This window comes from Stegostoma tigrinum, chromosome 7 (assembly GCF_030684315.1).
Source record: "Stegostoma tigrinum isolate sSteTig4 chromosome 7, sSteTig4.hap1, whole genome shotgun sequence".
In the NCBI taxonomy this organism is placed as follows: Eukaryota; Metazoa; Chordata; class Chondrichthyes; order Orectolobiformes; family Stegostomatidae; genus Stegostoma; species Stegostoma tigrinum.
Window position 1 is genome coordinate 91,866,140 of NC_081360.1, and position 14,267 is coordinate 91,880,406.

The window sequence follows — 14,267 nt, forward strand, 5'->3', positions numbered from 1 at the left end:
TTTTGAAATTACCTGCAGAAGCTTGGTTTTGACATCCCTACAGATTCTAAATACATGAAATTGATTACTATGTTATCTACATTACTTATAATATTTCTGTTCATTCACAAATGTGCCAAGTTCTGAAATGAATTCTTATTTTCATTTGTAACATATGGAAGGTCACCTACCCATAGAAACAGAGATATTACATGTACAATATGCAGAAATGGTGCCTGATTGGAATGAATAAAGACCTTGAAATTATGATTACTCAGACTACCCTAGCTCATTATGCAGTGTGTTAATTTCTTCTCTTTAAATGTTTGATGAACTATTTCAAATGCTACAGATGGCAAAATGTTCACAGTTATAAAATGGTCTTTAAGAATGATCAGCCAACATTCGTGGGCCGAGATCCACCTGACCAGAGTGCCTAGTGTTGATCCAACCAGAATTCACAGACTTGTGAAAGTTTTCCGAACAATACTAATTTGGGTGAAGAATTACTTGACCGTGCCAACTAGTCAGATAAGGCTGCAGAACCTGATGGTGATGACCTCCTTTGAAGGATTGCATGTGAGGAGACTGCTGTAAGGAAAGTTATGTATTGTGCCCCATCTGCCAGGCTTGGCAGAGATCCAAAAAAAGCACACAAATCTTCCCTGGCCCCATTATCACCCCACGCTAAATTTTATTTCCATCAGTCGCTGTAATTCCTTTGACTGGTTGAATCAGTCTGCAGCCGCATTTTCAATTTTGGAGCAAAGAGAGATTTCATCCTGATACCTGAGGAAACTAACAATGAAAGCCAGAAAAAAAGAAAGAATTGCAGATACTGTAAATCAGGAACAAAAACAAAGTTGCTGGAAAAGCTCAGCAGGTCTGGCAGATTCTGCCAAGGACAAAACAGAGTTAAAGTTTTGGGTCCGGTGACTGAGGAAACGTTAACTCTGTCTTTTTTTCCTTCAATGAAGGCCAGAATTTACACAGCTAGGTCTAGAGCTAACTCCTATCTCTTCCACTGTATATTCCTGTTAGATAAATAGTCATTGCTATAAAATAATCTCTGTTAATCCTACAGGGAATTAAAGAGTATCTTCTTTGCCCAGCAAATGGTTAGACTGTGGAATTTACTACTACAGGCAATAGTTGAGAGAAATAGCAGCAATGCAATTTTTCACTTACTTATATCAACATGGGCATTACTAACAGAAATAAAATTTGATAACCATCCCAAACTGCTCTGAAGAAGGTGGTGGTGGTAGCCTTCCTTCTTGGACTGTCACAGTCCATCTGTCATGTAAGTAGCCCCACAGTGATATTAAGGAGGGAGCTACAGGGCTTAGACACAGCGACAGTGTAGGAATATGAATGTATTTTCAATGCACGATGGAATATAACTTTAGTTGGGGTTTTCCCAAGTATCTGTTCCCTTATTCTTCTTGCAGGTGGAGGATGGTATTGTGGCTCACTGGTTAGCACTCCCACTTTCCTGTGCCAGTACCTGGGTTTGATTCCAGCCTCGGATAACTGTCGGTGTGGAGTTTGCATGTTCTTCTCGTGTCTGTGTGGGTTTCTGCCGGGTGCTCCGGTTTCCTACCACAGCCAGGTTAGAAAGATTGGCCATGTGAAATTGTCCATAGTTTCTAAGAATGTGTCGGCATGGTGAATTAGCCATGGGAAATGTAGGGCTACGGGGTTAGACTAGGGGTCTGGGTGGAATGGTCTCTGAAGGGTCGGTGCAGCATCAATGAGCCAAAGGGTTCTTCCCGCACTGTCTATGATTTTGTGATTACAAATTTGGAAGATTCTGTCAAAAGTGATTGAGTGAGTTGCTAAAGTGCATCTTATATATCACATACCTTGCTGCCACTGTGCCTCAGTGGTGGAGGTAATGTATTTTTCAGGTAGTGATTGGCATATCAATTGACTAGATGGATTTGTGCTGGACGATTTAGAGTATGTTGACCGTTGTTGGATTTGTGTCCATCCAGCCAAATGGAGAATGTTCCTGACTAGTGTCTTGCAGGTGGCAATCAGGCTTTCAGAAGTTAGGAGTGAGTTTCTGACCTAGCCTTGTAGCCCTAATATTTATAAGGTTGGCCTGTTAAGATCCTCATCAACAATAACTCCTCGTGTTGACAGTGGGCATCCAACAATGATTACGGTGTTCAACATCAAAGAGAGATGGATTAGATTCTCTGAAATTTGAGGTGGTCTTTGCCTAGTGTCTAGATGGTGCAAATCTAATGAGATGTTTATAAAGCCAAGATTGAATGTTGCCCAGGTCTTGCTGTATGCCTTGCATAGAGTTCTTCACTATCTGAGGAGATGTGAATGATAATCATATAATCATTGGACAGCCCCACTTGGACATGATGACAGAAAGCAGTTCTCTGATGGTCCAGCTGAAGATTCAGGCCAGTTAAACCTCCTTGGTATGTAATTACCTGATGTGTCAAATGTCTCCTGCAAGATATAATAGCATGAGCACAGCCTTTCAAGGATTCAAGCGTAAAATCACAGAGAGAAATTGACAATTAGTTGTACTTCATGGAATTTAGAATATAAAAGGTTATTTGATTGAATTTGAATATATTAATGGGAACATAAAGAGTAGATAGTGAAACTGTCAGCATTGGCTATCATTGCTTCTCTAGAGTCCACACATGCTCAGGTAAACGTAGAAGTATATGAGTTGTTTTCAGTGACTCTATGCTTCTCTAAAGGTTGCACTATTGGAGTTACTCACTTTGTCAGCAATTAAAAATCATTAAACAGATGAGAACTTCTCCTTTTACGCAATTTTTCTGGTTGTAAAACCACTTGGAAAATTACATTCTGTTGTTGGAGGTACCACTGGGTTTTAACAACATACTAAATTCTTAATTATTTCAACAAAATCTCTTTGGCCCTGAAATTCAGTTTTATATTTAGGATGATCAGATCAACCATGATCTCAATAACGTGGGTCAATGGGTCATATAGCCTACTTGTGCCGTAATGATCTAAGGTCTTGAGGTCACATGGAATGTGAAATTTTGCCATCATGGTAAAGAAAGGCAAACTTAAAACAAAACGACAGTCTTACAATGTTTAAGATATTTTATCTTCTACCTTCATGCCATATGTATGTCTCAATTTTTATTTTGTTTCTGCAAAATTATATTATAAACAGAAAAGTAATCAATGCTTTCAAAGTGCTGGTATGTGGTCTGTGAAAATCCTTCAACGCAATTGGCTATTCACTCTGCTTTATGACCTCACTATGGTTGAAGGCCAAGAGATCTATTTCACTTGGTGCTAGATTCAAATTAACATCAAAATTCCCATCCTGTCACGGATTTTGACTTTGACAGTGCCTTTCCTTGAAGCTAGTGTTGTGCACCATTGCTTTATTGCTAACTACAAATGCCCAGATGTACGCTTTTCAACATTTTACATCCTGAAGTGGACTCGAGCCTATATACAATAGAATGTTGAATATCTGAATTTCAATTGTTTGCACTCCTGAATGTTTTAAGGACATCGGATTATTTATTTACGCGCAATGTAAACTGAAAGAACTGCAGAGACTGTAAATCAGGAACAAAAACAACGTTGCTGGAAAAGCTCAGCAGGACTGGCAGCATCTGTGAAGAAAAACTCAGAGTTAACATTTCTGCTCCAGTGACCCTTTCTCAGAACATCACATAAATAAATGGGCTGCTGTAATTTATTAAAGAAATGAAAAACAAATAATTCTGAAAGATGTTCAAAGCAGCTGTTGCAGAGAATTTAGAAAGTATGAATTGATTGACACATTTGTTATATAATTTAAAAGATTCATGTACATGCACAAATATGCCACCTTTGAAACACATTCTGATTTTCACTCATAAAGGAAAATCACCTGCCGGCGTGATATTTCATCAGTATTTTGTATTAAGAGAGTAAACTCTATGGAAAAGTAAAGCTTATGCTAATGGGTAAAGTCCTTGATATTTGCAATTACTCAGAACACTCTATGCCATTATACAATGTGTTAATTTCGTCTTTTAAAAGTTTAGTGAACTACTTCAAGTATTACAGATGGTAAGTGGTGTTCACAGCTTCTAAAAACAGCCTTAGAGAATCATTGATTAATATCCTTATACAAAAACCAAGATCCACCTGATGAGCATTAATTCAACAGGATTTTGGAGACTTGCAAGCTTTTATATAATTATAATAATCTGGGTGAAGAATGGTGTTTAACAGCTGTCTTAGTTAAAGTGTCAATTTGTGAGGCAACGTCACAAAATACCACAAAAATTTCTTCATCTGAGGCTATGCATGTGAGTGATCTCTTGCCAAGAAAGATATGGATCATGGCTCAGCTGCCAAATTTGGAGGGGATCAATAAAGAGCACAATTTTTAATTCCACTTCCCCACTCCACATCCACCTACTCCCCAAAAACAATCCAACTTAGATTTTACTAATTGACGTCTTTCCTTCAACTAAATGGATCGGTGAATTCCAAATTTTGGAACAAATGGAAATTTCACTCTGTAATGCTGCAAAAATTTCCAAGGAAGCCCAGAATTTGCATACTCGTGTTCAGGACAACTTCTGTCTCTTCCATTATTTTCCTTTATTTGACAAATGCTTGCAGATTTTTGTGTAAATGCCATGAACTTTCAGAGTATAGGTTGCTCAGTTTCTTTCTAAATGTTAAGGATTGTAATGGAATTTAAGGTGAAGTTTGTACGTTCTCAAAGGTGCCTGATGAAACTAACTGCTGGAAATAATATGAGGAGCGGGCAGTTAATTAGATCGTATTTAGTGCCTCAGTTTTCTCTTCTGGATCCATGTGTAGGTAAACTGGACTTCAAATACAAGTGAAAAATGAATAGATGAGGACGGTATAAGTAAGGCTAATATCATTATCTGAACGAATCCATATCCATGTACAGTAAGACCTAGGCGATATTTAGGCCTGTGTTGTTTTGTGGCAATTAACATTTGCACAATGCAAACTCCAAGCAATGATCATCTCCAAAAAAAGAGAACGTAATCATTGAGATTCAAGAGCATAATCATATCTGAATGTCGCCATTATCAACAGTTAGTTACTATTGACCAGAGACTGACCTGGGTCTTCCATTTGAATACTCTGTCTACCAGAATGAATCAGAGATGAGGAACTTTGCAGAGAGTAAGTCTTCTCTTATTTCCCTAATACCTATCCACAATTTACAAGGCACAAGTCAGGAGTATAATGGAATATTCTCCTCCAGCCTGAATGGGTGCAGCTTTATTAACACTCAGGGAGCTGAACACCATTCAAGAGAAAGCTATCCTGCTTGGTTGGCACCCTAGCACCTAGCACTTTCAACATTTACTCACTTCACCATCAACAACACAGTTTTGGCAGCAAAGTGTACCATCTACAAGATGTGCTGAAGCAACTCAGCAAGACTCCTCTGAAAGCAGCTTCTAAATTTGGCACAGCACGGTGGCTCAGTGGTTAGCACTGAAGCCTCACAGCACCAGGGACCCGGGTTCGATTCCAGTCTCAGGCGGCCGACTGTGTGGAGTTTGCACATTCTCCCCATGTCTGCGTGGGTTTCCTCCAGGTGCTCCAGTTTCCTCCCACAGTCCAAAGATGTGCATGCTAGGTGGATTGGCCATGCTAAATTGCCCATAGTGTTCAGGGGTGAGTGGGTTATTGGGGGATGGGTCTGGATGGGATGCTTCGAGTGGTGATGCTGATTTTTTAGGCCAAAGGGTCAGTTTCCAAACTTTAGGGAATCTAATCTAAAATTCACATCCTCTACCATCTCAAGTACAAGGTTTGCAGATACCTGTGAATCTCAGGGATCTCACAAATATTACTGTGGGTGTTCTTATACACCAAGCACTTCAATGGTTCAAGAAGCCAGTTCACCACCACCTCTTTCTTGGCAATTAAGAATGGGCAATATTTGCTGGCCTAGAATGCCCAAATCCCACTAACAAATATTTTTTTTAAAAAGTGGAATGGCCAAAAATGTCAGGAAAGATATAACAATGCATTAACTTCTGATAATTCTGACTTTGATTTTTTTTTAAAAATTTAACTACAGATCATTCTGGGACGATTGATGTGGGTCAACCATTAAAAAATTCAGTCAGAGGTGACTCAGCAGTCATTGGAGGTGAGTGTGTGAAGTGGTGACCAGGCCAAAATATTTACATCCTATAAAGTTAATATTTTTGATGTAAAATCCCTCCATTATCTTGTCCCTCTCTATGTCTGTAACGTCCCCCAGTGCTTAAATCTTTGTGCTGCTCCAATTCAAGCCTGTTGCTTATTTTTGATTTAATCGCTCCACCGTTACAAAAATGAAACTTAGCTTTTTGATTAAGCTTTTGGTTACCTTTCCTGATATCTGATTCTGTGGTTCTTATGTAAAATTTTGTTTGATAACCACTGTTTCGAATTGCCTTAGCATGTTTCACTGTATTGACAATGTTACACCTTTTCTTTTTGAAATTGGAATATTTTAAAATCAGACCTGCATTTGCACATTTACATAATTTTTTAAAGATGGCCGGAATAACCTAATCAGAATTTTCTTTATTTTTAAATTTAATTTTTAATTTTTAACATTCTCTCCATGTCTGCGTGGGTTTCCTTCGTGTGCTCCGGTTTCCTCCCACAGTCCAAAGATGTGCAGGCTGGGTGGATTGGCCATGCAAAAAATTGCCCATAGTGTTCAGGGGTGTGTAGGTTACAGGGGGATGGGTCTGGGTGGGAATCTTCAAGGGGCGGTGTGCACTTGTAGGGCCAAAGGCCCTGTTTCCACACTGTAGGGAATCTAATCTAAAGAATTGCAAAACATTGAGAAGTTTTTTTTAAATAATAAGTAATGTTGCTCTCAAAACATAGGATGTCACTCTTTTCTTGGATCACTTTAACTCTTTAACCCACAATGATAATTCCACCTTAATTTTCAATCAATATTTGAGCTGTTGGTCATTAAGAAGCATAGTTATTGCAGGGAATATAACAATTTAATCTTGTACAATAAAAAGAAAATGACAACTAAATTGAAACAAAATATTTAAGATTTATGTTTAACGTTTCAAAGAAAACTTATTGAATCTTGGTAAATTGTTTTGACATTTAAGAAATTAATGATGCAATCAACTTGGAGTTCATAGAAACCCTACATTGGGGAAGCAGGCCATTCAACCCATTGAGTCAACAGTAACCCTCTGAGAGCATCCTACACGGACCCACCACCTACCTCACCCCATAGCCCTGCATTTAGCATGGCTATTCCAACTAACCTGCACATCTTTGCACTGTGGGAGGAAACTAGAGTACCTTGGAGTAACCCACAAAGATATGGGGAGAATGTGCAAACTCCACACAAACCGTCACCCGAGGCTGGAATCAAACCTGGGTCCCTGGTGCTTTGAGGCAGCAGTGCAAACCACTGAGCCAGGGTACTAATCAATTTGGTGTTCATTCACTTTATTTTACTCTTTTCATGTAGAGGAGTAGAAATCTGAGGTCTGCAATATATGCTCTCTCAGGCTGAATGTCATTCCTCCCTTCCATATTGTTCATGAAGAATTAGTATTAACATGGCATTACAAATTCAAGGAAAACTACAATTCAATTAAAACTATGTATCCTACCTAGCTGACACCTCTTTTTCCACACCAAAAGTGAGAAAGATGTTGCCTTTTGCAAACATTTGCTTGACAATATGATTGTAGATCATATGTATTGCATTGAAGACTGCTGCATAACAGACTAGTGAAGAACATTATACGTCATGAAATAAAAGTGTCCATAGCAACGTGAATACAGAACAGCTAAGTGTTAGAAATCAGAGCGTAATGGTCAATGGATATTCTTCAGGTCGGGGAACTTTGTATTGGAATAGCTCAGGGGTCGGAATTGAGAACCTTACTTTTCTGGTATATATTAATGATCTAGATCTTGGTATACATGGAACAATTTCAAAGTTTACAGAAGCACACAGTACTGATTTGGATGATATGCCATGATCATATTGATAGAGTAAGCTTGAAGGGCCCAATGGCCAACTCCTGCTCCTGTTTCAATGTCAAATAGCTTGGAAGAATTGTATACTGTAAGGAGGAACTCTAGAAGGGCATTGACAAGTTGGTGGAGTGCACAGAATGATAGCAGATGAGTTTCAATGCAAGAAGTATGAGGTGATTTTCTTTGGACAAAGAATATATCGAAAGCCAAGATAAAATAAGGGAAACAATTTGAAGGTGGGGCGGGAGCGTCATGTGTGTATATGTGCACAGATAGCAGAACACATAGAGTTGCAGTAAATAAAGTTGAGAGTACCCTCGGTTTTATTAATTGCGGCAGAGAGTACAAGACCAAGGAGATGACATTGAAATTGTAAAAGACAATTTTGCTAAACCTCAGGAGGAGTATTTTATACAATTCTGCACGTCACATGATAGAAAGGATGTGAATACACTGGAGAGAGATCAAAAAAAGGTTTACAGGAATCGTTCCAGAAATGAGAAACTTCATTTAGCAAGATAGATCGAAGAAATTGGGACTATTTTCCTTGAGAGGGGATCTAATAGAGATTTTCAATATCTTAAGCAGGCTGAATAGAGTAGAGAGGGAGCAAATGTTCCTGCTCATGAAGGGGACAAGAACAAGAGGGCATTTACTTAAAATGATCTGCAAAAGAAGCAAGGGTAAAGTAAGGAAAAATTTATTTTCACTCAGTGGGTCATTGGGGTGTGGAATGCATTGCCTGGAAATAAGGTGTAGGCAGATTCAACAGTGGCATTCAGGAGGCCACTGGATAATTATTATCGGCATGACTTGATCATTTTCTCTTTTCAATTTGATAATTTGTCTCTTGCTCCTAATTGCTCTTCTGTTTCTGCCAACCCTCTTACTCCCAAATGTTGCTTTTCCTTGTTGCTAATTGCTATCCTTCGGGACCCACTGCCCGTGAAGTTGAGGGACCAGAACTCCCTGCTCTTTCTATCATCAGTAAATCATCAGTTTCTGCTAACTGATTGATGTGTGTGTCTGGATGGATTTTCCTTCTGGTCCTACAACAACAGTACACACATAAACAGCACATCAACTGGTAGATGGCATTGCAATAAGCTTTATGTAAGCACCTCCCCATTCACTGCTATCCCAGGCTCCAAAGAAGCCTTCCACATTAAACAGATGTTCACCTACATATCTGCTAATGTGTTCTATTGTATCTGCTGTTCCCGATGTGGCTTCCTCTACATCGGAGAGGCCAAGCGGAGGTTCAGAGACCGCTTTGTGGAGAACCTATGTTTGGTTTGCAACAAACAAAAACACCTTCCAGTCATGAACCGCTTGAACTCCCACTCCCTCTCCCTGGATGACATATCCATCCTGGGCATCCTCCAGTGTCATAACGACACCACCTGGAAACTTGAGGAACAGCACCTCATATTCCACCTTGGAAGCCTCCAACCCAATGGTATTAATGTGGAATTTACTGGCTTCAAAATCTCCCCACTCCCGACCTTATTCCAAGACCAGCGCCCGCCCCTCCCAACTCCACCTCATTGACCTGTCCATCTTTTCTCTCACCTATCTGCTCTTCCTACCTCACTGACCAATCCCCACCACTACCTACCTGCTATCACTGCCCCTCCTCACATTTATTTCAAAGCCCCCTTCCCCTCCCCCATTTCTGAAGAAGGGTCCTGACCCAAAACATCAGCTTTCCGGCTCCTCTGTTGCAGCCTGACCTGCTGTATTCCTCCAGCTCCACACTGTGTTATCTCAGACTCCAGCATCAGCAGTCGTTATTATCTCTACAGGATTATTCATACATTTTATCTCAGAAACATCACTGAGCATTTCTGTATGAAGTTATGTCATTGTTACATCAGATCACGGGGAGCTGGAAGCTGAGTTTGGAAGATTCCTGAAGATGTCCTCTCTTACCATCCCTTCTACGTAGTTCTCCTTAGTAGACCACATTACTGTTCAACTACAAGTGTGCAGACCTAATCTTGTGACAGATTGTAAGTTGGTAGGTTTCTAGAGCTGGGGATTAACAACTATTGGCCAGTTAAGGAGAAGTTATTGGTGACTGACAGATCATATACTTCATCAGACTGACAATTGCGGGGGAGGGGGCGGCGGTGCATGGTGGCCTCGTGATTAGCATTGATACCTCACCGTTCCAGGAACCTAAGTTCAATTCCAGGCTTGAATGACTGTCTGTGTGGAGTTTGTGTGTGTCTGCATGGGTTTCTGTCAGGTGCTCCAATCTCCCCCCACAATCCAAAAATGTGCAGGTTAGGTGGATTGACCAAGCTAAATTGTTTCATAGTATCCCGGGATGTGCAGGCTAGGTGGATTGTTTTGGTAAATACAGGGATACAGTTGGCAGCTGGGTAGAGTGGGATGCTGTTTAAAGGGTCAGTGTGGTCTCAATGACTCAAATGGCCTCTTTCTGTACTGTGGAGTGTCTATGATTCTACAAATTGCCTAACTAGCTGGTTGTAATTTGGAAAGATGGCCAGTTTGTCTGACATGCTCAATGGATGAATACAATGAGTTGTCAGAGGAGGGTTCAGTTCACTTGATGACCTTCACCCTGGAGTGTTGAAGTAGTTTGCTACCAGAATGCACTGTTCAGAATTGTATTAATCCTATACCACAGTTGAAGATTGGAAGGCTGCAAATGTGACTCCACTGATTAAGAAAGGAAGGAGAGAGAAAATGGTGACTACAGACATGATAGCCTGACATAACAAGCTGGAAGCCATATAAAGTACGTGCTAACTGGATACTTGGAAACATAATTGTTTGATTGGGCAGAGTCAACATGGATAGAAAAAGGGTAAATCATGTTTGACAATTCTGATAGAGCTTTTTGGGTGTGTTACTAGCTGATTTAATAGCAGGGAACTCAGTGACATAATACTTTCAGGTTTTCAGAAAGTTTCTTCTAAAATCCAGAACAGATAAGTAAACAGGTTAGTAAAGCACATAGAATTGGAGGTAACATTGATTTGAAGGTTACTTGACTGACAGAAAGGGAAGACTCAGAATAACTAGACCATTCTCAGGCTGGCAGGCTGTGACTAATGGGATAGCAAATCAATCAGTGTTTGGGCATCAACTGTTCCCCATCTATGTACAATTATTTGGCTGCGGGCCCATTTTTCATATTCGCAATAAAGCAAAGAACTTTGGATGCTGTAGATTTGAAAGAAAAGCAGAAATTTCTGGAGAAACTCAGCGGGTCTAGCAGGTTTGCAGATGGTACAAACATTGATAGGAATGAGGAGGATGCAAAAAGACTCTGGGGGATTACTTGTCCCATTGCCTGAGTTTTCAATGTAACATGATACTGCTACTGTTGGATCTGCTCCTCACTCCTCTGTGCAAACTCATTTCTTTTTTCTCACGCACAGGTGTTATTGCGATTGTGATCTTTGTCATCCTCTGTATCGTTGCTGTAATAGGACACCTGTTGTACAGGCACAAAGGCACATATCGTACCAATGAAACAAAGGGGGTGGAATATGCTGAGAATGCCGACACCACGCTGAAGAACAATTACCAGGACTCAATTAGTGAAGGCAAGAAGGAGTATTTTATCTGACAGTGGTACAGACCCTTCTCATTACCACCGTTACAGCAGAAGATTAATAACACTAACAGCTGGGGCTCACTGACTGGACAATGAATTAGCAATGGACTCTGCAGCCATAAAGGCCAAATGTTAGCACAAAGTACTGTACATGACATAGAACTGATCAGATGGGGCAGAATTTGTTGTTTTCTGTTAACTGTCGGTGAGTTTAGTGGAATAGTTATGCAAATTCTATAGAATTTGGAAAGTGTTTAAAAACAGCTATTAAGAGGTGAAATCCTTTACTTTAAGTGGCCCAAAGTAGACATCTTATTTATTTCAATAGCATTACTTTAAAAGCTGGCTTGGGAAAAACGGTGTAAATGTCCACCTTGGCAGTTAAGTGATATATGAAATAATTCAAACTAAATCAGATTCATTCAAGATTCTGGCCAGTGAAACTTCAATATTGACTAAATAAATGCATTTTATTTGATAGAAGTCTTTTTTTTATTCAGTGATCCACTCCATTCATTCCATCAATGAAGAGTCAATTGATTCCTTCCTCCTGTGTCTACATTGGTATTGTAACATTTTTGCACAGACTGGTAATTTTACAGGGATGCAACAGAGAAAATTGGACTACAGTTAGCACAAGAGACAGGAAGTGAGACAGATTCTATTTTCCAACAAATTTGACTTTGGAACAGTCAAAACAAAAGAAGTTTAGGTCACCAAGTTTATTAAGTGCACCTGGTGCATTGCAACCCAAATAGCTGTGGACAAACATGGATCTGTTCGATATATGTTCCATTCACACCTCAACTTGCCAGCTCCTAGACCACAGAGAATTGACCACCATCCAGTCTGAATAAAACAATACTGCTTTTTGACTGTCTCAACACAGTTTGCACAGCACAAAGCTGCCCTGTGCCTCTTGGTAGTAGACTGGCAATCTTATCAGAGACGCTACATTGTAGACAGTATAAGGATTTCTTTTTGATAATCTCACCTTTGCAGGATGGAATTGCTTCACACAGTACAATTGCCAGAGTGAAAGCAACCTGATCCTAGACTGAATGATCCTATCCCTGAACTGAGCCAGCTTGATGCTAATAGTAGGTCTCTGTAATAGAAAGTACTCCCTTCCCGAGATACTAACATCCTGCAAATAAACATGACATTAGTATAAAAAATGTTTGGTTATGATATGGTCAAGAGATGGTGAGCACAGTAGTGCACTCTGAGTAGATAGTTTTCTATTTGAACTCTTTCATTCAAACATATAATTTGCCCTTTATTATTCAGTGTGTCTTTGGTACATACTATTAACAACATTCAAAACCAACAACAGACTAATTTATAACAAGTGAAACCTTTCTTCTGTTTCTACAATGTGACTGAATTGCTATGATGCTGAATTTAAAATGATTGCTGCAGCCTTACATATATTTATAAAAGTGCTTTGTAAAGGTGTTCTGTATTACGACTTCTTGAAGTATCTCCTTGTGTGATAATTTTACAACTGTTTTGTAAAAAATAAGGAACAAACAATGTCATGTTAACGCTCATCCTGGATTCAAAGCGATCAAGTGTAAATTCAGACAGTTGTCCTCATTCTTGTATTTTACACCTACAAGTTATCACTTTCATTTAAGATTAAAGTAATTAGATGAAAACAAAAGAATATGACATCTATAACCTTTTTAGTAAAGAAATTTTGTTTCATCCATTACTGGGCTTAGCACATGGGGTCAGTCCATGCATGCAATAAATCACCAGAACTCATTCAACTGAGATGTTCTATTTGAAATTAAACCAACCTTTGCAGAAAAGTGTACACTTGTGACAGTCTTACGTGCTACAGTGACTTTCTCACTCCATTCCCACTTCCTTGATGCAAGCTGTATTTTAATTCACAATAAGCAAACTCCAAAATTGTGATTTTCTGAAGAAGGGTCTAGGCTTGAAACGTCAGCCTTCCTGCTCCTCTGATGCTGCTTGGCCTGCTGTGTTCATCCAGCTCAACACCTTGTTATCCAAAATTGACAGCCTATTTTATTTGACCAAATGTTATGGGGTAGCACGGTAGCTCAGTGATTAGCATTGCTTCCTCATAGCACTAAGGACCTGAGTTTGATTCCAGTCTTCGGTGACTATGTGGAGTTTGCATATTCTCCCTGTGTCTGTGGGGTTTCTGCTCAGTGCCCTGATTTCCTCCTGCAATCTAAAGATGTGTGGGTTAGGCAGATAGGCCATGGTAAATTGTCTGTAGTGTGCAGTCTAGCTGGATTGGCCATGGTAAATTTGGTATTATGGAGATGGGGTGGTGGGTCTGAGTGGGATATTCTTTGGAAAGTTGTCGCAAACATGCTGGGTTTCTTTCTACACAGTATTATTGGCAGTTTGAACATAGTTGAGTCAGGGAATATCTTGTAAATATCCAAATATTTACATACCTTTAATGTTGGGAATAGAGAAGACAGCAAATAGGTGAGAATAAAAATATGGCACAGCATCCACTTAGCCATTACCATAAAAGCAGGAAAACAACCCTTACTCAATGAATGCTACTGAAGGTCACAGCAAGTTTTGAGAAGATTTGTAGCTCAGGTTGAGGTTCTGGATGTGAGTTTGCTCGCTGAGCTGGAAGGTTAGTTTTCAGACGTTTCGTCACCTTTTTTTT

General features: G+C 39.7%; 1 protein-coding gene across 3 annotated transcripts in view; it reads left to right on the top strand.

Moving 5' to 3' along the window:
• LOC125454282 (contactin-associated protein-like 5) overlaps window positions 1-13,339 on the top strand; it is an 821,154-nt gene extending 807,815 nt beyond the window's left edge. Inside the window, exons 24-25 of one of the 3 annotated variants that reach the window (XM_059647522.1) lie at window positions 6,071-6,142; window positions 11,421-13,339. In XM_059647522.1, coding sequence (XP_059503505.1) covers window positions 6,071-6,142; window positions 11,421-11,611 — 263 coding nt within the window. In that variant the 3' untranslated portion in view covers window positions 11,612-13,339. The remainder of the gene's footprint in view (window positions 1-6,070; window positions 6,143-11,420) is intronic. The other 2 variants (XM_059647524.1, XM_059647523.1) reach the window with 2 other exon arrangements.
• The last annotated feature ends 928 nt before the right edge of the window (window positions 13,340-14,267 follow it).